The following is a 24,176-nucleotide window of genomic DNA, read 5'->3' as shown; positions in this document are numbered from 1 at the left end:
ATGAAACCCTGGCCCCACTTGCCAACTGTATGACCCTGGGCCTCAGTTTTCTCACCTGTGAAATGGGGATAATCATCCAATAGTTATTGTGAGCATTCCACGGAATAATGCTGGAAAGGGCCAACCTCCCTGTTCTCAGAAGCTGAGTAGAAGTAACTCAGTAACTGTTGTTTAAGTTCCCTACTAACAGCAAAACAAAACTGTTTTCCCAAAAGGAAAAAAACCACACAGTGGAAAAAAGACAGATGTGTGTAAAAGGGCAGAGGTGGAGCAGAACTTGCCTCCCCAAGGCATGCCCTCTGACATGAGCTTCTTCAGCATTCTCCAGGGCTGCTGGCATCCTACACTCTGAAGTATATTGGAAAATGTCTTCTTGGGCTGGAATTTATGGGGTCTGATTCCATTTTCGGCATGGCCATTCTGGGCTGTGTGACCTTGAAAAAGTCATACCCTCTTCTAGGCCTCAGTTTCCTTACCTGTGCAAGGGAGGGGGGCCTCCACCCTATTTGGGTTCTCCCTGGGATTGGGGGCAGGGTCTAGGAGAGGGGTAGGGATGGGGAGGCCATAGGAAGGGGTGAAGACCACAGTGCTGGGGCCCAGGCAAGCCCAAGTGAGTCTGAGGGAGAGACTGCTGTGTCTGCCCCTCTCCCAGAATGTGCATGGGCCTCTGTCCTCAGAACATCTCCTACCATATGCACACTCAGCCTCCAGTGTGAGCCTACTAAAGTCACACATCCCCATGAGCACTGGATGCCTCTGTCGCCATTTTGCAGTATAAGAAACTAAGGTTCAGAGAAGCAACCCAGCAGGAATGGCTGACATCAGGTCTGCCTGCCTCCTTCTGGTGGGGCCTGGGCTCCAAGGCACATGGCTCAAAGCACACCTAGCACTACTTACCAGCCCCAGCCCACCACAGGAAGCCCTGGCTTTTGCCTGAGCCATCCAAAGGGCCTGGGCCTGGGCCTGGGGCTGGGCTGCACCTCCACCCCCACAAGCCCAGCCACCCTCACTCCAGTGGAGAGGGTCTACTCTAGCCACCACCACACCAGGGGAGCCAGCCGTCTGCTCTCCCTGACCGCAGTAAGCCATAGAGTGACCTAGACTCCACTCAGCACATGACATAATGAGGAGGGAGTCAGGCCAGAATTATGTAAAGTCTTTGGGGAGTAATAGCAGCAGCAGTTCTCAGAGTGAGAAAGAGAGAGACTAATGGAGAGAGAGGGAGATGGAGACCCCACCCACTCAGGCCAGGTTTGCCCTGGAACCTGCCTGGTCCCCAGCACCACGGTCCCCTCTCTCATGACCTAAGCCTGCAAGAGGCAGTTCTCAAGAGCTCGCAGCCCCATCTGGCTCAGTTCCCTCCCAGAGGCCTGTATCAGGCCGAGCGGGAGGAGATGGGGACACGATCTCGCTCCCCTCCTCATCAGACCTCACCTTCCAGGCTGCACAGCCCAACTACCTCCTCCCTCGCCACCTCCCTTGCTAGCCAGGGAGATCCTTTAAAAATATAAAATTAGTTAAGTCTCTTCCTTGCTAAAAAGCCTCCTAGGATCTCCAACCCCCTTAAAATCTAGCCCTTTACAGGGACCCACAGGGGTACAAGATCTGCCCCCACTGGCCATCCCCACCTCCCACCCTTGCAGCCCTCTTGCCGACAAGCTCCTTGCCCTTCCTCCCAAAACACCAAGCACATCCTGCCTCAGGGCCTCTGCACTTGCTGTTACCTCTGCCTGGAGATTGCCTTGCCCAGAGCTTCCCACACTGGCTTCTCATCTTCTATGTTGCCATCCAAATGTCACCTCAGAGAGGTCTTCATTGGCCATGCTCTCCAATGTCACACCACCCTACCCAGCTCCATGCTCCTCAGAGCCCTGCTTCAAATCATTGTATGGGCTCTTTCTTTTATTGTACATCTCTGTCCAAATAGATAAGCTCCAGGAGGGCAGGGCCTTGTCTGTCTTACTGATTTCTAGCCCCTAGCCTTCACCTGGCACACAGTAAGTGACAAATAGGTAAATTTTAGCAAATGCATAAATGGCCTTGTGGGTATGAGTAACACTATTGAAGAGTTAAAGAAAAAGAGATTCAGGGAGGTAAAGGGACTTGGCCAAGGGCACACAGCTGGTCAAAGCAGGGTAGAAGTTCAAAGCCAGTCCCTGATTCCACAGTCAATGCCCTTAGCCACTCTGTTCCCTGCTGGTGCTACTCCTGGTATTATTCCTGCCACTCACCAGAGCTCTGAGTTCCTACCTCTCCAGCCCCAGCCTCAGGATTAAAATCACATATTCTGATTGCTGTGTGACAAAGGGAAAAAACCCTGACCCTCTCTAGGATGGGACCAGGTGACTTCCGAGGGCTCTTTCAGTTCTGTTCCTCTAGAAGTATCAGTGACTTACATTTATTTAAAGTTGTGACATACTGGACACTGTTCTAACTACCTTATATGCATCATCCCACGTAGGTTAGACAAGCCCATAAATTGAAACAATTCTTTTCATCCCCATTTTACAGGTGAGAAAACTCAGTCACAAGGTCACACAGTGATGGAGTTAAAACCCAGGTAGGATTCAAACCCAAGCAGGCTAACCCGGAAGTTCTGGTCTTCCCCTGTCCCCCAACCTTCCTCTTCTCCTCCACTCCTGCCCCTCTCCTGGGGAGTGGGTGAGGGAACACCACAGGCAAGCGGAGAACATCCTTGCTTTGAACTCCCTTTCTTGGGGCGGGGTCTGTGGGTGGAGATGCCCACAGAGCCAAAGGCTGGGGCCCGCCCCTCCCTGGCCCCACTCCCAAATGACCTTGAGGGAGAAGAGGTCCCTGGTGTCATCCTGAAGAAGGTAGCTTCAAGCTGATGCTGAGAGATGGGGAGCCCTGAAGAGCACCCACGGCTGGGCTCAAACCACAGCCAGAGGGGCAAGAACGCAGCTTTAGATCTGGTCATGGGAAGAAGAGGCTGCATGAAGCAGAGCAGGCATGAGTGCCTAATGGGTCCCCCACAACACAGCTTCCCAGAAAGGAGAGCCCACAGTGCAAGCCTGACCAGTGCTCAGCGCAGAGAGGGAGCCTAGCTCCTGCCCCAGGACCGATCCTCTCTCCAGCATCCAGACAGGAAAGCAAAAAGGGAAACGAGAGAATGAAAGAAAAAGCCTTTTCTATTAAAAAAAAACCTCATGTTGTCTTTTTTTCCCTCCCACTTCTCTTAAACACATGTAGTGATAATGATAACTTTAAAATAACAGCTAATACTTATTTGAGCATGTACCAGTTAGGCACTGTGCTCAAAATTTGAATGTGGAATGTAGTTAGACCCCTCAACAACTGTTTGAGGTAGAAATTATTACACCCATTTTACATGCAGAAATTGAATACTGAGAAGATAAGTTACTTTTCCCAGTCACACAGTAGGGCCAGGATTTGGACACAGGCAGAGTAACTCCAGAACTAGTCAGAGGGAGATAGAGATTCAGACAGAGTTAGGCAAAGTGGAATGGATATTGTGCAGACCGGCAACAGCAGAATGACATTGATTGATTCACTGATTCCAGTATGATTTCCTAGCTTGGCCTCCCAGGCTGTGATCCAGAGGCTCAGTTTGATGACTTTTCGGTTGAAGGGTAGGAAACAGCAGGGAAAGATGCAAAGAGGCAACCAGAGAGGGACCTAGCCCAGACACTTAGGAGACAGGACTCAAGAGGGAAAGGGGGACAAAGGTGGAGAGGGAGCCCAACAGGACAAAGGTGGAGAATGGGTCTCTTTTCTCAGAACCTCAGGTTAACCCCCCAAGCCCTGTGATGGCAGAGCAGACGGCCAGAGCCAGTGAGAGGCTGGGAATGCCAGCCCCTGACCCGGGCCCGTGCAAGGTGGCCACTCTCCAGGTGTCACCCTCCAGAGTGGAACCATCCCTGCCACAAAGGCACTGGGAGGTGCTACCAAATCACTCCCAGCCCACCTCTGAAGCTGGGCCAGGTTGAGAGGAAGGGGAGATCCCCTTCACTGTGCATGCACACACACACACACACACCATACTATGACTTCTCCAAAGGTGCCCACAGCTTCCCTTCCCATAAAGTCCCTGAGGAGATTCTCTGGCCACATGGGCTCACCAGAAAGGAAGGGGGAGAATTCAATAGGATTGATCAAGCGCTTTATTTAATCCTAGCTGTAGCTCCAGTGTGGCCATTTCAGCTGCAAAGTCAAGAGGTGTGGGGGGCTATTCTTGGGGACAGAAGTTATGGGATACGAGCTCAGAGGGCACAGGATTTAATGCCTTTCCCAGCTGGGAAAGACCTAGAGGAAGCCGAGTCTGCTGCTTGCCATATCCCTATTGCACTTAGCCACTCTGGCAGCCTGGAATGCTGGAAGGGAGGGTGAGAGAGGAAGACGGAAGGAGCATTGGTTCGCCAAGTACCTACTGTGTGCTGAACTCTGTGCCAGGCCCTTGCCCTGGGGACACACTCCTGGATGCATACAGGGGTCATCCAGGCATTCACTGGCTCAAGCATACACTGAGCACCTGTTATGGCTGGCTCTGTGCAGGGGACATAGCAGTGAACACAACAGACAAAGCCTCCTTCCCTCAAGGAGTTTCCATTTTAACAGGAGAGACAGAGAGCAAATACCTAAATGCATAATAAAATGCCCACTAGGGACAGAAATGGGAGCTCTCCAATAAAGGGGCAATTGACAGAGGCCTGAGTGAAGCGCGGGAGGAAGCCGTATGGGGAGACCTGGGAGAGCGGCATGCTCAGGTTGAAGGGACGGCCCATGTGAAGGGCTTAGCTTCTGCAAGCATGCCCAGTGTGTTAAGTGGTGGCAGCAAGGCCCCTGCGGCAGGCACAAAATGGGCAAGGATGAGGCGGTGCAGACTGAGGCTGGACCAGTAGTCAGGAACCAAGCCATGCTGGGCCTTACTGCTGCCCTAAGAACTTGGATTCCATTCTAAGTGCCATGAGCACCTTTGAGAGCAGAGTAACGCAGTCTTCCATTTTGGACTGCGATATGGAGAATAGGGCACCAGACTCAGACAGCGGGCTGTTCTCTGTTGCTTCAGCCATACAGGCCAGCCCAAAAGACCTTGCTCCTTGCTCAAACACAGCCCTCAAGCAGGTACGAGATTGAGAGAAATGGGGACTGGAGGACCTGGCCCGTTCTTGTCACCAGCTCAGCCCTGGAGCACCTCACACACCTTGCTGTGGGAGCCGCCTGATCGTGCTCTCAGTTGCCCCATAATTATTTTATTCATTCGACCAGTAACCTTTAAGTGCAGCCTGCTTTCTGCTAGGCTTTGAACTGGACATGAGGACATGCAGAAAAATCACTGCCTTCAAGGAGCTCACATTCTTAGGGCTCTTAGAGCAAGGGAGCTCAGGAAGGCTGCCCAGCCGAGCAGGGCCAGTGCTGGGCCACGCCGGCTCTCTGTGACCCCTGGGAAGTGGCAGCGCAGCTGGGATCCCAGATGAATCCACACAGAAGAAGCTGGTGGCATAACTCCACGCTACACTCGATCCCCACTAACAGTGAGGAAACCAGGAGGAATGGGAAGGGCCAAGGTCACACAGGAAGTTAGGGGCCTAAGCTCCTCCTACTCAGAGTAGCCCCTAGACAAGAGCAGGGTCTCTGGCCTGGGAGCTCCTTGAAGGCTGGAACCAGGTGTGTCTTACCACTGTGTTCCTGGGGCTCAGTAATTCTGCGCCAGTGAGTGAGGGACTCCAGCATGAACTGGGGGACCAGACTAGCCAATAAGGTCCTAAGACCCCTCCTCATCCAGCCAGACAGCAGCCAGCCTGTGGCCAGGCCAGCCCTGCTGCTTGGAATCCTGTTGAAGAAGCCTTTTCTATCTGCAGCTGCCAAGCCAGAGCCCCACTGATGGGAGAGAGGCAGGGTCCCTTCTGGAAGCCCCAGGAACCAGTTCCTGAGAGGGGACACCTCCCTATCCCTACACAACAGCAATGAGTTCAGGTGTTATTACTCATATTCTTGCTATAATAATCACATCATCTTTGGGCATAAGATAGTCTCTCATTTCAATGACAGCATTTCACAGAAGGGTAAACGGAGCCAAGGTCTCCAACTCCTAAGCAGTGAAGCAGAGATTCAAATCCTGTCAGACTCCAGAGCCTACATGCTCAGCCCCTCTAAAGACCACCCCTCTAGCTACCACAGCCCCTCCAGTGGCCTGCTTGGGGGCTGTTCCAGGCACCATCAGTCCTAGGAGACTGGTGTACTGCAAAACGTTATGTGAGGGGTTTTTATCATTTTTTCTCCTCAAGCAGAGAAGCCTTTTTTTAAATGAAAGCAGGCAGGAATATCCAATCATAAGGCTTATAAAAGCAGCGCTGCCCCACACCACCATCACAAAGCTGGGGCCCTACCACTCCCAGGCTCTTCTTTCCTAGAAGTCCTGCCACCTGCAGCCAGGAGGAGCTGACACCTCCACATCCAGGCTTCCTTATGAGCAGCAGCCTCCTGAGGCAGGTGGAGTGGGCTTTCTCCACCGCGCTTGGCCCAGGAAGAAACTGAGCCTAGGGCAAGACACGCTTGCCCCAAGCTCTACAAGCTACTCAGCTGCAGAGCCCTAACTGGAACCCAGGTGTTCTGCCTTGTGGTCCAGTGCTTTTTCTTCAAGGTGGCAACTGCCTGCAGGACAGAAGTGACCAGCACCAAGGGCAGGAAGAGGAGGGGCTGATATAATAACTCCATGTGGGCAGGGTGGCCCTTCTCCAAGTACCCAGCCTGCCAGATGTCCCACTACCTAAGCCTCCAGTCCCTGGCTTGCATACCTCTCCCTCCAGAGTCCAACCCAAAGCTAAGAAAGCCTCTTGTCCCTGGACCAGCCCACCCTCAGGGGCCTCCCAGAGTGCCCTGGGAAAGCTTTAGGGGACCACATGGAGACCCTCCTGCAGAACAACATGGTGGGGAAGCCCCCTAACATCTGTGTAGGTTGCACCAAAGGCTGCTCACTGCTGGAAAGCCAGCCAAGGGCTCCTCAGCAGGGCACCCACACAAACATGGGCCTGCTCCTTGGCCCATCCACAGTCTAGCACCTCTGAATGCCACTGAACCTGAGACTTTGCATGTTTGTGGGGATTCCAGACTCCAGGCATTTATAGGGACGGATTCTGTTTATACCTAGACTGTGTGAAATTCGCAGACTGCAATCATCTATATGCGAACGCAGGTCCCAGATCGCATCATTCTTTCAGCTGGCCAAGCCCTGAGAAGAAGGGTGCAGGTTCTTGGACAGCCCTGGGTCCCCTGGCCTGACCGGGGACTCCTGGCCACCCTTCCCCCACATGCAGGGCAGGCCCTAAATGCAGCCTGATCCTCCTGGCTGAGCTTGGCCACATAAATCACCCTCCCAATACTATTTGTATTGATTATCTAGATTGGAAGCCTCAGGTGGCTCCATTGTCTCACTTCCTCTCTCAGGGCTCACAGATGAGGTCTCTTTGCCTCATCTGCATTTCTAATGTGACATTTAAATGGAGCAGCCTCAGCAGCCAGCAATGCACCACACTGCCCTGGGTTTGGGGGGACTGAAAGAGTGATAAACATATTACTTGAGAGAGAATTATTAAATCTAGAGTTTGTGAAATTGGAGAAGCTGAGATGGGATACTCCCTGGATACTCAAAGTATGGCCCATCAGCAAGCATTACCGGGTGCTCGTGAGAAATGCAGAGCTCAGGCCCTACGCTAGACCCACTGAATCAATATCCACATTTTAACAGGAGCCCTTGGTCATTCATATGCACATTTATGTTTAAGAAGCACTACTCTAGTCCAACTCTTGTATTGTACAGAAGGGAAGCAGACCCAGAGAAGGCAAAGGGCTTGCCTATAGTCGACAGCAGGTGAGATTCCCTGGTTCTCCAGTTCAGGCAGAGGAAATGAGAGGGCAAGTGACTTCTGGGGTGAGGGGCTGGCCATTCCCGGGCTCCTCTCCCTCCCAAGCTCTTGCCTCCTGTCTCAGGATGCGGACAGATGGTTCAGACCAGAGTCTGACCCCCCTGTACTCTTGCAGCCTGGAGGGGCCAGCGAGAGCTCCGGGGACTCCCCAGGAGGGCACCTCCCTCCTGCCCCGGCCAGCCAGCTGCCCCTTCCTTGGCAGCAACTGGACAGCAGATCCCAGGGAAAACCACCACCTGGGTCTGCCCGGCACAGCCAGGCATCCGTGGAAGGGGGGCAGGAGAGACAGAGGCCCTAGAGAGGAGGCCAGCAGAGGACCTGGGAGAGGTGGGGAGGAGGGATGGGAAAGCCATGGTCCTAGGGAGGGAGGCAGGGGCAAGGACAGAGGTGGTGGGATGAGGGGGAACCAAGAGGTGACAGACACAAGGGGGGGAAGAGATGAGAACCAGGAAGGAGGAGAGAGGGACTCAGAGAGAGGCCCAGATAAAAGCAGAAGCAGCAGGACTGAAAAAGGACGAAGGGGAAAGAGGGAGGGAGGGGAATGGGGGCAGTAAAGAGTGATGGGGCAGGGAGAAGGGAGGGGAGGCAGCTGGCCTGGAGACAGGAGCCCAGCCTGGCCCGGCCCTGCCCAGCCTGGCCTGGCCCAGCCCCCAGTGACAGCGCAGCTGCCACACTTGGGCCCTACCATGAGGTCAGCCCTGCCCCGGGGCTGAGGGAAAATAAATGGTGTCCAAGATAAAAGGTCCAAGAAATTATTTGTCTTGTTGTCACGTCTTGACTGCAATGGGCAGGGGCCGGCGGGCCGGCAGGGCATCATCCCAGATAAGCCTAGGCTGGCAGGCCCACAGCGCACAAGCAGGACCCCAGTCCCAGCCCTGCACCTTGGCCTGGGGCACCTGAGAAGGCAGGAACCAGTGGGAGCAGGGTCCCTATTTGCTCAGCACCTGCCCCCAATCCCCTCCAAGCTCTGGGAAGCTGGAGTCCTGTCTGTTTCACTCACTGCCAGGGGTCTTTTTGGGCTGGGGGCTTGCAGAGGGAAGGGAATCAGGCTGTCTCACTCTTCCCAGCCCCCTTTCAGAGACTACATGAGATGGGTGAAGTTTCCTGAACACCACAGACGAGGGCTGGGCAGTTCTAGGGTCAAGGGCAGGTCAAGGGAACCGTGGCCCAAGGTGCTGTGAGCACCCTTGCCTCACAAGTACACAAGCTCAAGCTCACAGTGCACACATACATACGTGCATCCATGCGCACATGCACGTGTATTCCCACACACGGACTTGCGAGCACACACACTCCCACCAGGTTGGTTTCCAGCACCCGGACAGGAGCATGCAAAAAGTGTGCTGCTGAGTGTCTAAACCTGGGGCTGGTGGAGAAGGGCCACAGGGAGCAGCCACCTGCTCTAAGCCATCACCAGGCAAAGCACTAATACCCGTGATGACTGGCATTTATGGGCATTTACCAGCAAAAGCACTGTTTATTCACATCCTCAGTTAGCACTCCCAACAAGACTCCAGGGGATGATGCACTATAACATCCCCATTTTACAGATGAGGAAACTGAGGCCCAGTGCCAGGTGCAAGGTCTCAGAGCCAGGACATGGCAGAGCTGGGATTTGAACCTGATGAGGCCAGGAAGAGTATGCACATGGTAGAAGAGGTTGGCACCTACCATACTTGTCCCCATCCTCGCCACGGGCACTGATCCTGCGGCCCAGGACCTGGATGTGCTTCCCACTAGTCCGGCTGTAGAGCTGGTACAGCCGCAGCTGCTTACGGCTCACATCGTCCCGAGCCCGCGTCTGGTTCTCCACGTGGATGCGGAAGTCCACGTTCTCCTCGGCCACCAGCACCTGGGCAGGGAAGGGGGCATCAGTGAGCCACCTTGGAAGTCCTGGGTTCCCTGCACACAGGAACCATAATCCAACAAAGAGCCAGGGCTGTGCTGGCTCTGGGCCAGGTCTTGGCACACGCTCATAACCACCCTGTTACCACCCCCATTTCACAGATGAGATAACTGAGGCTCAGAGAAGGGAGGCAAGTCGCCCAGTTGGCCCAGCCAGAATCAGGATTACATCTATTTGACAGTAGAGCTTACTACTTTTCCACCACAGCTCCAAATTAAAGTAAGAGGTATAGAGTAGAGGTTTCATATGTGACCTTGGGTACATGGTTTGTTCTGCTTCAGATCCCTTCCCAGCAAAATGGTAGAGCAGAACCCCTGCTCTGACTACTTCCCAGGGTGGCTGTAAGGATGAGGTGAGCAAGTGGGAAGAAAAGTACCAAAATCAATATGGAGATGGCAGAGGGATGGGGGGATAGAACTGACATCTGGGTGCATGGTGAGGAAGGAGGGAGACCTGGTGAGTGTCATCCTGGGGAGGAATGGCCACAATCCACTGCCACTTCTCCCTAGGAGCCAGTGCTGGGGGCTCTCCTCTCCAGGAATCCTCATCTTGCTCATCTTGCTCCAGGCATCCTCATGTCCCCGGCCTCTCTTGGAGAAGACTTCACATTGCATCTCCCATGGAAATTCCCTGTATCCCTGGAGGTTCAGTTCATTTCTGACGACATACTCCAGTAAGACACCTCTGGCTAATGCAGCACGCTGTCTCTCTGGTCTCCCTTCCCTGAGCATGGCCTCTCACCTGGACAATTTGCACTCACCTCCTCAGCAGCGTCCACTTCCACTCTTGCCACCCAGTAGTCTGTCTTCCATCAAACCCAACCACCTTGGGTAATCCTCCCCTCCACACTCTCTGGGCTTCCCACTATGTTTAGATAAAGTTCCCCACCATGGCCTCAAGGCCCTGTGGGATGAGTCCCCCACTATCTTTCCACCTTCATCTCCTACCACTCCTCCTCCCCACTGGGTTACACTGGCGGCTTTATTGTGCCTCTGAGCATTCCAAACACAAAATGTACAGCTGCCTGAGGGCCTTTGCACTTGCTCTTTCCTCTGCTTCAATGCTCTTCCCCAGATTTTTACATTCTGGCTTCTCTACGTCATTCAGTTTTCTACTCCAGTGTCATATTCTGAGATACACTTTCCTTGACTGTTTTCCTGAGGCAGCCCCCCATCTCTGTTATTCTCCATCTTTGTTTTTGTTTTTCTCTCCATCCATGCTTTGTTTTTCTTTCTAACATTTATCAACCAGACATAACATCTACTTATCCAGTTTTTGTCTTTTTCCCCACAACTGGACTGACAGCGCCATGATGCTGGAGCTGTCTCTTTCTTGTTTGCTCCTATATCCTCAGCACATAGCACAGTAGAAATTCAAACATTTGCTGAAGGAATGAATGAGTGAACAAGTGAACATTGAAAAGATCTGAAGTCTTGTCATTCCGCTTAGCATTAAATTAGGTCTTCCTATGCCCTGCTAGTTGTGTGTCCGTCCTGCCCCATCTTAACCATAAAGCTGAACAATTCTTGAAGCCCAGATAGTGCTGTGGGTTTGTCCCATGTGCCCAAAAGGTCTGACATTCAGGACCTATCCCCACAAGAGCATGACCCCACTCAGCCCACGGCAGACCTCTTTGGACTGCGCCTGTCCAAGGATCTGGCTCACCCCTCAACTGTGAGCTCCCAAGGGCAGAGACAATGTTTCCCTTATTGCTACACTCCAGCCCAGCTCAGCCCAGGGTCTCTGTCCCCAGGCTCACCTGCACATGTCTCCCCACCCCAGCCTGGGTCCCACAGCACCTCAGCTGGACCACAGTATTCAACCTTCACTCTCATCCTCAGGGTGGACACCTTAACCCACATTACAGTTAAGGAAACTGAGGCCCTGAAGCTGAAGATCACAGAGCAGGCAACGGCAGTTAGCCCCAGACCTATGGTTCCAAAACTCTGCTTCCAGCCCCACCTTGCTGAGCCCCACTTGCCCAACCCATGCCATCAGAAGCAGGACCTGTATTCAAAGACCAGGGCATGCCACTCCCTAGCGAAGGGACCCCACACAAGTTACTAACATCTCTGTGGTTCAGTTTCCTCACCTATGTAAGAGATTGATGATAATCGCACCTATCTCATGGGCTGCTGTGACTAAAGCTATAAAGTCTTAGAACAGCGCCTGGCACAGAATAAATACCCAGTAGGCAGAACTACTGAGAGAATATAAGGGAGCCCTTTAAGACGCTCACAGGGAACCCCTACAAACAGAAGCATCTCTGGGGACACAAGTGGATCACACTCCCCTTTCCCTACAGACAAGGTACTTTGATGGCACAGATGACAGTTTGAGAAGATACTGTTTCTGATTGTCCCGACAACCTTGCAACCAGGGAATGCTTATCACCCCCGTTTAACAGATGTAGATACCGAGACTCAGAATAAGTTAAACCGGTTGCCCTGGGCCACACAGCCTTGGGGCTCAGGGCCTGGTCACAGACCCACCAAGTGTGCACAGCCATCACTTCTGCCCTTGATGGCCAGCCCCCATCACCTTTCACAGCCAGCATCTCATACCTGGGCCCCACCTCATTTCACATCCTGGTGCTCAGGGAGGGTAGAACTCTGGTGCCCCCTGAGGTCCACACCTGGTGGGTAAATGTCATCAAGACCTCCTGCCCGCGACCTTCCTGGAATGATTTCCCAAGGTCCTGCCCTGTCCCCTCCCCCAAGGGTGGACCTGCAGCCTTCCCCCCATCCTCCAACTCTCCTCCTGCTCACAGGAGACCTTATTGACCAAAGGTCAAACCAATCTCCTCATCCTGGGTCCCTCAGGGGAGCTGCCCTGCCCCAGAAGCCAGTCTCCCATTAATGATTTTCTCCCTGGCCCACTGGACAGAGGCGGCGTGAGTGACCCAGGGTCAGCAGGGGCTATCCGGTAGCCCTTCCCCAGGATGTGAGAGAAACAATCCATCTTGCTCAGCTTCCACCATTTAAGCCACACTCTGTGGCCACATCAATCCAGAGGGAGGTGGCAGGAGAGGCCTCTGACATGGAAATAGAATCTGTCCTCCTGAAACCCGGGGAGGCCCTGGGATTCCTGGAAAAGACCTCTGAGGTGCTCCAGGTCTTTGCAAAAACTGGGTTCTCTGCCCAGATCACCCTGACCCCTATGCCTGGCTGACACCCAACCTCAGGTGCCTCCTCTGGAAGACATTCCTGCCCCCCTGACCCCAATCTTACCCCAGGATGGGTTAGGCCTCTGGACAGGAGGGGCTAGGGCCTACTGTAATGGCTTACTGTCCCCAGAGTCCAGCCTGACTGGCTCATCCCTGGATCTTTAGCTCTGCCCCAAGGAGGCACCCAGTAAATGTTGTTAAATGACTGTGGCTAGGATGAGGGAAACATGGTGGCCAAAATTAGCCCTACCACTTACCCAGACAGACAGAGTGCCCAACAGATGGATGGCAAGGATGTTTTTCATAAAACAGTATCAACTGTTAGGCTTTCCTCTGTTCCAGGCACTCTGCTAAGAAGCCCTCTAAACATGGAACCTGTCTAATTCCCTCTATCACCCATGTAAGTGGGCACCAGTAAGAGTCCATTTCACAGACTGGATCCCTGAAGCACCTACCTCTCTGGAGCCATAGAGCTCAAGGGGCTGCCTGCAGAGCTCACGCAAAGCAGTCCAACCCAGGAACATTCTCTCCCGTCCTCTCCCTACTCCTCCCTTGCTAGCTGGGTGGCACCTCACTGCCTGAGAGGGGACCTGTTTTCCAGAACTTCCTAGGACAGTCAGAGCTGCTCTCTTCCTGGCTAACACTCCTCCAGGTGCATAATCATCAGGGGTGTTGGAAAGCTGAAGGGTGAAAAAAATGCAGCTCTCATAAGGCGAGCAGGGTTGACATGTTTAGAATTCCGCCCTGGGCGGAAGCGGAAAGCATCTTTTGTCCCTCTGCCTTCCTTTCAACCCATACCCACAGATTTCTTTTTGGTGGAGCCAGCTTTTCTCAACATGGGGTGGCCTAATCTTACTACACTGATGGACAGTGACTTCAGTGGGGTTTGGGGGCAACTTGATGATACGTATAAATGTAGTAACCATATTTTTTTTCATGTGAAACCTTCATAAGAGTGTATATCAATGATACCTTAATAAAAAAAACAAAAGTGGATGACCTATAGTGGGTCCTCCTGAAGCCTAAGACCCCAGTTACACCCCAGCCGGCCCCTTCCCTGCCCTGAGGGATTGGGCTCTGATGGAAATTCACTTCCCAGTCCAGAAACTACACAGTAGCAACCTTGGCCCAACAAGTTCAACTCTGCCCCAGGTCTACAAAGGTCCCCAGGGGCTGGCACAGACATGGTGTTGAGTGGAACAGCACCCTCTGCCTTCTGCCTGCGGTCTCCTCTTCGTCAAGCTTGGTGCTCTAACACACAAGGTGAGGCCATCTTCCTGCTCCAAACTCTGGCTCCCCATCACCCACGGCTCAGGGCCCATATGTGGTCCTTTAAGATCTAGCCCCTGCCTACCATCCAAGTCTCCTCTCTTAGGCACCTTGGTGGAAACCTGCTGTGGGATGGGAAGCAGTTGAGGTGGGCCCCCACTGCAGTGCCATCTTCCAAGCCAGTCCCCCTCCCACAGCACATCTGACGACCACCACTGCTCCCTGTAGCCAAAGATTTCAGCCTTATGCAACCTGCTCATAGTTCTAAAGGCATGTTTTGGGGGCTTAGTATTTTTCTAGGGCCACACTCTCACCTCCTACAAACACCTGCTCCATCAGACATCACTCCACATACACACACTACATAAATGCACACACACCACACACTCAACACCACAACCACCAGCACAAACTGACCTCAGGTGTGACCTAGCTCCACTCCAAGTCACCAGCATATTTGATTTCTTTAAGCCTCAGTTTTCCCATGGCAGAATAGGGATCGTTTATAATATTTACCTCAGAAAAAGATTATGTTAATAACAATAGCCGTGATTTCTTTCTTTTTCTTTCTTCTTCTGTTTTCAAAACAGCCACAACTTATTGAGCACTTCCTCTATGATAAGAACCACTTTGGGTGAATTACCTATGTTCAGGTGAATTATCTATATGCCCAAAGCAACCCTGTGAGTCATTATGATTGTTATCCCCATTTGACAGATAAGGAAACTGAGGCATGAAGAGGTCATGTTGCTTGTCCAACATCAAAGAATTAGTAAGAAAAAGAAATCAAGATTTCAAATCCAGCTTCCCCTCAGTCCAGAACCCAAGCTCTCCACCACTTCACACTGGTCCGCTTCCAGGCTCCCCTCTCCCCTCCCATCTTCTCTCTCCCCTATTCAGGACTGCAGCTGGTTCTGGCCACAAGCTGTTGCTGGGGCAGGAACTAACTGGGGCAGGGATCAAACATGAAAGGGCTAAAGGCCTTGGGCCACATCCCCCCATCCAAGGGATGGATGGGGTCAGACTGCCCCCTCCCGCCCAGGTCCCTGTCCTTAAGGCCTCTTAAAATCCATGCCCCTGCCTGGAGCCTGCCCAGAAAGGGAGGGTCTCCCTGGTCCCAGGATGGGCAGCCCACAGACTTCTGCCACATCCCGCCTGTCTCCTGTAGCAGCAGCTGCCGCCAGCCATGCTGAGGGCTTTCAGGGCTTCTCTGAATTCTGGGCTCAAAGCTGAGACTGCACCCCCTTCCAGGGCAATCCCTGGTAAAGTCGGTCCCCCTTTCCACCCTAAAATGCAGCTCCCCAAACTCTTCCTCGAGCGCAGGCCTGGACTCAGGCCTGGGAGTTGCTGCCAGCCACAGTGCTCCATGGGTTATTATTATCATTGAGAGGGAAACTAACACTGGCTCCCACTTACTGGGTGCTTGCTCTGTGCCAGGGCCTGAGCTAAGCACTTTCCGGGCACCGTCTCCTTCCTTCTCACACAACCTGGGCAGGTCAGAACCATTACCATCCCATGACAAAGAGAGACACACAGAGGCCAAGGGACTCATCCAAGTTGTATAAAAAACAACAGAGCCAAGATCTCAACCCATCTCTGGCTCCAGAGCCCATGAATTTCCCCCAGCTGGCAGCTCTGGATAGAAAGGGGAGGAGGAAGGTTGGGCCCACCCTTGAATCTGAGTTTGGCTCAGGCTGACGCTCCCACCCACCCCTCAGCCCCAGGCTTCTTGCCTTCTCCTGTCACACTCTCCATACCCAGCCTAGCCAGGACACAGAGATGCTGCAAAGAGCCCTTCCCCACCCCCAGCCTGTCCATTAAGCTCCCAGGGCCATCAATGTATTGATTGGCAGGGCTGAGCCATCAGCATGGGAGGGGGTGATGCCACCCAACACGGCTGACTGGGAGCTCCGTCTTCCCATACATCAGCCTTTTCTGTACAGATCATCAATATGGGTGCTGCTGGGAGTCAACCCTGGAGCCAGCCTGGGGGAAGGGGCAAAGCCCCTAAAGACCCAGGCTCCCTTTTTTTCTTCCCTTTCCCCTTCCCTCCAGTCCATGCTTCAATTCCCTCTCCCTTAAGGCACTTAAGTGGGGAGAGTGGTCATGCGTGCTTACAAGGTAATAAAGAAGCCCTTTATTCTGATATTCTATGCCCATGATGGCCTTTTACATCACTGCATTCCTGAGTTTGATGCTCCCGCCACCCCAACTGGTTTGGAGTTCTCTGAGCATGTCAGGCTGTTCCCTGCTTCCATGTGGAATGTTGTGTGTGCCTGTAATGGCTTTTACACACACACCAACACACACACACACACACACACATTCACGGGGTCTTCACCCAACTTGCTCCTATTTCAAGATTCAAGCCTTCCCTGGCCAGATCCTCTCACCCCAAGTCTGGTTTCATGGGCCCTCACCAGAGTAGCCATGGCACCACTGAGACCCTGCCCCTGCACAGACCTCTCAGATTTCTCTCAAGTCTGAGAGCTGAAACAAGTCCTGAGCCCCCATGCCTCACACCTCATGCCAGGAGAGGGGCTCAATCCAGGTGCCTGGCCCCTAGATAAGCATCTCCCCAAACCCTCCCAACCACTGACCCAACATTTATTCTGCATGCTAGGTCTGTGCCAGGTGCTGCATGGGCCCAGCCTCCCTTGACTTCCAGGAAACTCAAGCTAACAGACAAGCAGGCCTCTAGACACACCAGAGTCAAGTGCATAACTGCACCTTACATTTGCTCAACACTTACAATGAGATGGGTGCCGGGCCAAGTGCTTCCCCCAGGTGACCACAATCCACCCTTTCAGCAACCCCAAGGGGGAGGCTCTATCCCAATGCCCATAGTAAAAGATGAACTGCAGAGAGACCAAGCAGTTTGCTCACTCACATGACTACCATGAGGCCAAGGTGGGGTGTGACTAGGAGAGCTGGGTCCGAGCCTGAACTCCTATGCATCCCTGTAAGCCCCAGCAGAGAACACACTGGATCATAGGATGGCGACAAAGTGCCAAGGGGTTCCAAGGTAGGGGTTGGAAGGAGGAGGAGGAGGAGGCAGGTAAGTAAAGCTGCCCAAAATATCGGCGATCTCTTCACACAGAACACTTGGCAGAAAAAGCTCAACTCTTGGATGCCTTCTTGATCCCCCTAAAATGTCATCCAGGACAAGGACCAGCTATGCAGCAGGCATCCCATAAATGTTTGCTGACTGCTAATGAGAAGCAGCACTGTAACTGGCATACTGCATCCCTGGTCCAAGACATACTTCAATCATCCCTCCCTACAGGCCTGGCAGGAGCCTTATTCTCCCTATTTCCCACATGATTAGGAGGCAGGCACTCAGATTGGTTAAGGATCTTGCCCAAGGCCACACAGCCTGTGAGTCGTGCAGTGAGGATGAAATTCAGACCTAAGTTCAAAGCCTGTGCTCCCAACTCAGAGGAGCACATCTTTCCTAACATTTGTCAGCACTCTGCAGCATATCATACATCTAACACGCACATACAGCATATACCGACTGAGCAATTACTATTACTCAGTTATTTACGGAGGTGCCAGCCTTTGTGCTTGCTACTCTGTGTGCATGATCCCACTCAGTCCTGACAATAACCCTTAACAAGTAGGTACCTCTCATTATGACATTTTACAGATGGGGAAAACTGAGGTGCAGAAGACTGAAGGTTAAGAAATTTGCTGAATGGCTGGTTAGCAGCACAGACCCAACTCAAACCTAGGTCTGTCCTATGCCAAAGCCACGCATTCAGGCACCATAGATGCTACTGGGCTCATCTCACTCATGCCCAGGTGGACAGTCTGAGGCACAGAGAGGGAGGTCATCCAATGAGCCAGTGGCAGAGCCAGGAGGGTCCCAGGGATCCTGAAAGGCTTTCTGCTCTGTGACCCACAGGAGGCTGAGCCTTGGCCGCATCCTTGGTGAAGCAGCATTTTAAATGGGCCTGAGGCCTTATGCCATTTAGATGTCAGCGCAAATGATACCCAAACATTTCTCACCCATACCAGCAAGCCTGACTAAAGCCCAAGGGGCCACTTCCCCACTGATGTTCCAGAACAAAATCCCTACACTCAGGCCAAAAGAGCTGGCAGCAGGCCTCAGCTCTTTCTGAGGCCCTGTGGCTGTCCCCAGCCCAGACCACATCAGCAGGGACCTTGGCACCATCCCTGAGTAATCTGCCACACTCCTTGCAAGAAGGGGGCAGACCTGCCCCAGCAAGAACTCTGGATGCACCCAAGTGCATCAGATGGTCCTTGCGCTCAGGAAGGAAACAATCAACACCTCCCTTCTCCCCAGTCACCAGGAGGTGGCAGTGCCCTGGGGACAAGGGAGCCCTCCCAGAGGCAGAGGCAAAGGGGCTGGGTCTTGACACACAGACTAGTGTTGGGAGCACTGGCCTCTGCACTGCCCCCTGCTCCACACCCTCAGAAAGTAGAAGACTGATTATCAGTTGTTTTCTTCCCATTTTATGCATGCAGAAGCCAAGACCCAGATAGGTCAATAACTTGTCCAAAGTCACATAGCAAAGACAAGGCAGAGTGACAATTGGAACCAGGTTGGCAGAGTCCAGAGCCCCCACACTGCTATTTAAGAAGCCTGGGCCCCAGAGATGGGTGACCCAGGGCTGAAGCCAGCCCTTTCTCTATTGCTGTATGACCAAAGGCAGGTGATTTCATGTCTCTGAGCCTCACTTTCTCTACCTGCAAATTCCCTAATCCTAGGCTGGTTGTGAGGCTTAGCCTAGATGTAAACTCCTGCCTGTCACATGTGAGCACACAATGCCTGGTGGTGGCTACAACTATTGCTCTTAGCCTGGTGTGCCTGCACCCTGCTTTCCCACACCCACAACTTTCCTGCTAGAGGGCAGGACCTTTCCTCCCTGTTCCCCTCCGTCTCCCTCTGTGGGCCCAACATGCCTTCAGAGCTATCCCCAAGATACCAGCTGTACCAACCACTAGAAATTTTAAAACCCACCACCTTATCTCAGAGCAGGTGACATTCTGGGGCCACAGGAATGCTGGCAGGGTGCCTCCCACCCTCACCTCCTCCATGCTGGTAAAGAGGCTGGGAGGGGAGTGCTTGGGCCCCACCCCCACGAACACCCACCTCTGGCTCTGGGACCCTTTCAGACCAGAACATTCCAGGAAGATCAGGGCCTACAGTCTCTGAATCAGGGGTCCTCAATCACAAAGACACCTACCTGGGCTCTGATAATCCCCTACTATGGGGATCCTATCATGGGACTCCAAAAGGGTCTCTCACTGAGGACCCCTAGCTTGCCTCTTGGGACTCCATGTTGCCATCAGTAGTCTTCCTGAAAAAGTCTGTCTGCTGTAGTAGAAAGAATACAAGATCTTGAGTCTTTGCTGTGGCCTTGAGCAAATCCTTTCCGGGCTCTGTGCCTCAGTTTCTCCATCTGCAAATTAGGGATATTACCCTCTCCTACTTCAGGAGGAAGAATAATAGAATGAAGCATGCTTCCTGATGCAAGAGCCGCTCTGGCATTCTTACAAGCAGCTCTCTTCCATCTGGCCAAGGCACCTCTCCTCAGCCTCAGGTTCCTCCTCCCAAAGACTGAAGGAAGTTGGCTCGCACCTCACCACAGTTCACAACAGATGGGGTTAAAGCACTTTTGCCCTTGACTGGGAGCTCCTTGAAGTCAGGAACTGACTAGTCCTCTTCCCAGGGCCAGCCAAGAAGCTAGCTCCCAGCAAGTACTGTCATATGAATACCTAACTGGATGGACGGGTGGCTGATGTCACGGCTTTAAGAAATTAAAAGTACCACACAATGGGACAGCTTCCCGTCCTCATCATGTTCTAAAGGAGTCTGTCCCCAGCTCCCCTATCCTAGCCAGCTTAGAGACAGGTTCTAAACCTGAGGAGGCCATGTGTGGGGGCTGGTCAGGCCAAGAGCGGCTGTGGAAGGAAATTTCCAAACTTGAACACATGGTGCGGTGAGAGAGGAAGTTGGCGCTGCAGGAGGGACAGGGGCCTGTCGGTGGAAGCTCCCCCTGCCCTGGCCTGCCTCAAGCCTGGCCTGTCTGGGGAAGGCCAGGACCTAGCCGAGCCTGGCAGCAGGAACAATGTCAGGCAGGTGCCAGCCAAGCTGCGTGAAAGGCCCAGGCCGGTGTCATTGTCAGCGCTCAGCCAAGTGCAGAAAAGCAATTTACTGGTCACGCCGCCTGCTCCCCTTGGAAATTTTTTAAATTCTTCTGATTTGAGCTACCCGTGATATCCCAAGTCGTGTGGAGAAGGGATTTTATTAAATTCCCAGCTTCCCACTTCCCAGGGTGGCCGGCGGGTGAGGGCAGGGCTCTCTACATGGGGAGAGGAGGAGGGCAGCGTCTGGCATTGACTGTGGCTGGGAGTGGAGGCCCAATCTGTGAGTGGGGGCTGAGAGATGGGAAGAGGGGAGGAGCCCAGAAACTACATTGCTAAGACTGGACCAGTCCCCCAAAATATAGAGGGGGGGAAGGGAAGGGCATAGGTGTATCCATTACCCAGCAGAAATATATGCCCTCCTGGGTGGATGAGATTTTGCAAAATTTCTCCCACACCTATCATGTATCCCTTCACCCACAGGGCCACCCATTACAAAAATTATGAAGCTATGACTAGCAGTGATCTACAGATAGGGAAAGATGGAGCTGGGGTTCAGGCCCAGTGTGAGGGACTGCAAAGCCATGAGCCCTTTCCACCATGCAGGGAGGCTTGCCCCCACCCCACACCCGCCCATGCACACCAAGGACCTCTCACTACCACCCTCTAAGCTCTCTCTGCCCAGGAAGTAGCTGTGCTACCTTTGTCTGCCCAACACCACCTCAGCAGGGAACAGACTTCAGACTCCTGGCAACTAACACGTGGGTGCCACCCCTCATCTCTACCTCTAATGGCCACTCCACCTTGGTCCCTAGAGCATGAATGGGGACATGAACCTGCCAACTTTGCCTATAACCCCCTACAGTTGCATTTCTTTATCTTTCAGGAATCATAGGTGCTTCTCAGTATTTGTGGGGGGGCTGAGAACCTGCTCTGACACAAGCACACTTGGACACCATTTTAGTGCAATGTGTCAGGGACCCTTCTTCCTCATAATCCCATCCTTAGATATTCTAAAGGTGCATGGACCATGGGTTAAAAACATCAGTCTTTCAGCAGTTGGATGGGGAAAAGCTGCAGAGGAAGGGGTTTGCTAAGAGACGAAGGAGAAGAGGCTCCCTCACCTGCCTGAAGTCCTAACCCAGATGGACCTAACTCAGACAGACCACCCAGCTCTCTCCCCAGAGGCTGGCTTTAGCTCTGTCCAGGAGGAGGAGGTGGGATGCAGAATCTAGGTTCCTTCCCTCACACTCCCTCAGAGAACACAGACCACACAGCAACCCCTCCTGGGCCGCACTTCAAGGACCAAGAGGCAGTAGTCATCAAGAGGCTTGAGCAACAAAGTCCCCAGCCATCTCTCTACCTCCATGCACATTTCATTGTCCTTCACCCCCAAGCTCAATGTTCAGGAAAAGAGCTCTCACCCAGGTCAGAGAAGCAGATTCCCCAGAGTGACCCTGGGGCCTGCTCTCTGCTTGGGTACTCAGCTGCAAACCAGATAGGCCATGCCTGGCACTGGCCTGTCTCTCTGATACCAGCCAGTCCCCACCCCGCCACCACACAGGGTCACATCTGCTTTGGCAAACAGCCAGTCTTGAGTTACTGACTACAGTTGTATTGATTCAAGGAGTCACTGGGGACCCCAGCCTGGACAACAGGAGGAAAGAAGCCGTCAGTCTGTCCGTCCAGTCAGCCAGCCTGCCCCCAGCCCCAACTAGCTGCCCCCAGCTCAATGCCCATACTGATGGGAACAATCCTCTCCCAGGAGTGGAGGGGAGATAAGCAGATCCACAACCATCACCAAGCACGGCAAGCGGCTGCTGAGTCTCAGCAGCACTCAACACATAAAACACTCCTGGAACCAGAAAACTCGGGGAACCACCATTTTCCCTGCTGAAGGCTTTCTTCGGGTACTTCCAGAGCCCAGAAGGCTAATGTCTAAGCATCCTCTCTAACCCTGTGAGGACACCTGCCTTCAACCCAGGCGGAAAAGGAGCAGATAATCTCTTTTGGCCCCAGTCCAGCTCCTCCTAGGGCCCCTCCCCCGCAGCTCTAGGTGGGTGGGGGGCTAGGGCAGCTGGCACTTCCTATTCCCTTTCCCTTTGAGCTCCCTCCTCCCACCAAGCTGAGGCAGCCCTGGTCTGGTTCTAATCGGGGTTGAAGTCGCTCCCTCTTTCCCTCTTCTCTTTCCCTCCCACCCCCCTTTTTCCTTCATTTCCATGGCTTTGGAAGCCCGAGCGTTCCAACTGTCTGCATGCCAAGACCTTCCTGAGTCTGAAAGCTGCTGAAGTAACAGATCAGATTTTAGCAAGTGCTTTCCAGGCTGAGCGCCAAGCCCTCTTCTGATTCACGGAGAGCGAGCGAGCAGGGAGCGAGGTGGGGAACCAGCCGAGGGCTGCACCACCTTGGGCGAGGGTCTGCGGAGCGCGGCCCATTCGGGAGCGGCCTCGAGGGCAATAGCCCCTCAGTCCAGGAGCCCTCCTCTGCTCCCTCTCACCCTAGTCTCTCTAGTCTGTCCGTCCGTATATCTGTCTCTGTCTCTCTCTTCTGCAAACGCCTTAGAACCACCGAGTAATTTACAACTGAAGCTTTCTCCCTGGACTCAAAATCCACTCGGCTGAAAGGAGCCTTTTTGTTTGGAGGAGCGGGCGGAGATGTTAAGGGACGGTTGGCAGAGAAAATCCCCAGGTCCCAACTCCTCACCAGCTGTGGGCACATTGGACCAGGGCCCATTGCAGCGACTGAGCCCGCCGGCTCCGGTGATCTCCTCCCAGCCGCGCTAGTCAAGACCCGCAGCAGAGCCCCTTGCCCTTGGCCTGGCCCTCGCCGGCGCATAGCGCGCGGAGCCGCCCTTCTGAGCCCTGGGAACAGGTGCACTGGGCTCCGCGCCCAGGAGGGGTGGGGCACAGGGAGGGGGCGCGGCACGGGAGAGGGGGGTCAGCGTATACAGCAGCAGGAGAGGGGTAAGGTCAGAGTCAGGAGCTCACCTACCTGTACCTGGAAGCACAGCAGCAGGAAGTGTAAACACCTGCAGGAGAGAGATGGAGAGGTGGTCAATGGAACTTGAGAGAGGGGAGAGCGCAGACGGACAGATAGGCAGTCGGAAAGTCAGACGAACGGCCGGGCAGGCAGACAGAACCACAGGCACACGGACAGACAGCCAGGCAGGGTGGGCAGCACCGCGCGCGGGCTCTTACAGGCAAGTGCAGGCGGAGGGCGCTGAATACATCGCTGGGCGGGGGGGAGGCGGCGGCTCCTAGCCCAGCCTGCACATGTCCGCTCCGCGCGGCCAGGACCGGGCGCCTCCGCCGCCTCCGCCGCCGCCGCCGCCGCTGCTGCTCCCTCCTTGCCGGCTGCTGCTGCAGACTCTGCTGCTCCGGGGCGCTCCGCGGCGCGCCCTGCGGCATCAGCGCCCCGCGCGGCTCCTCCGGAGCGCTGCGCCCTCAGGGCTGGCGCGGGGGCTACGGAGTGGCCGCCGCCGTGCAAGAGGCACCCGGCCGGTGCAGGGAGGCTTGCTCACTGCTGGCTCGTTGGCCGTCCGGGCGTCCGCGGGAGCCTGGCTGACTGGCTCACTACGGGGTCAACATGCGCGTCGGTGTTGGAAGCTGGTGTGCGCTCTCCAGCCGGACTCGCGGATGCGCGAGGCCAGGGGTCAGCACTCCAGAGCCGGGATGCGCGGCTGCAGCACTAAAGCGTCACGGCCGCTCCGTCTGGGCGCCCGCCGGCTCATGTCTCCTCCTCCGCGTCTCCCCGGCTGTGCGCACCGCCGCCTCCCACCACTGGCGGCGGCCGGGGCGTTTTCTACGCGCGGGCGGCG

At 54.1% G+C, this 24,176-nt stretch overlaps 1 protein-coding gene across 2 annotated transcripts in view; it reads right to left on the bottom strand.

Annotated features, from left to right (window-relative positions):
• The window catches only part of FGF18 (fibroblast growth factor 18), a 33,300-nt gene extending 9,606 nt beyond the window's left edge, over positions 1-23,694 (bottom strand). Inside the window, exons 1-3 of one of the 2 annotated variants that reach the window (XM_017640749.3) lie at positions 23,557-23,694; positions 23,351-23,387; positions 9,576-9,756 (exon numbers count right to left, since the gene is read on the bottom strand). In XM_017640749.3, the coding sequence (XP_017496238.1) occupies positions 9,576-9,756; positions 23,351-23,387; positions 23,557-23,588 (250 nt within the window). In that variant the 5' untranslated portion in view covers positions 23,589-23,694. Of the gene's footprint in view, positions 1-9,575; positions 9,757-23,062; positions 23,211-23,350; positions 23,388-23,556 lie in introns of those variants that run through there. The other variant, XM_036995057.2, reaches the window with a different exon arrangement.
• Between the last annotated feature and the right edge of the window lie 482 nt (positions 23,695-24,176).

This window comes from Manis javanica, chromosome 1 (genome assembly GCF_040802235.1).
Source record: "Manis javanica isolate MJ-LG chromosome 1, MJ_LKY, whole genome shotgun sequence".
NCBI lineage: Eukaryota > Metazoa > Chordata > Mammalia > Pholidota > Manidae > Manis > Manis javanica.
Note: the sequence above shows the minus strand (reverse complement) of the source record. Positions and strands in the feature narration are given on the sequence as shown.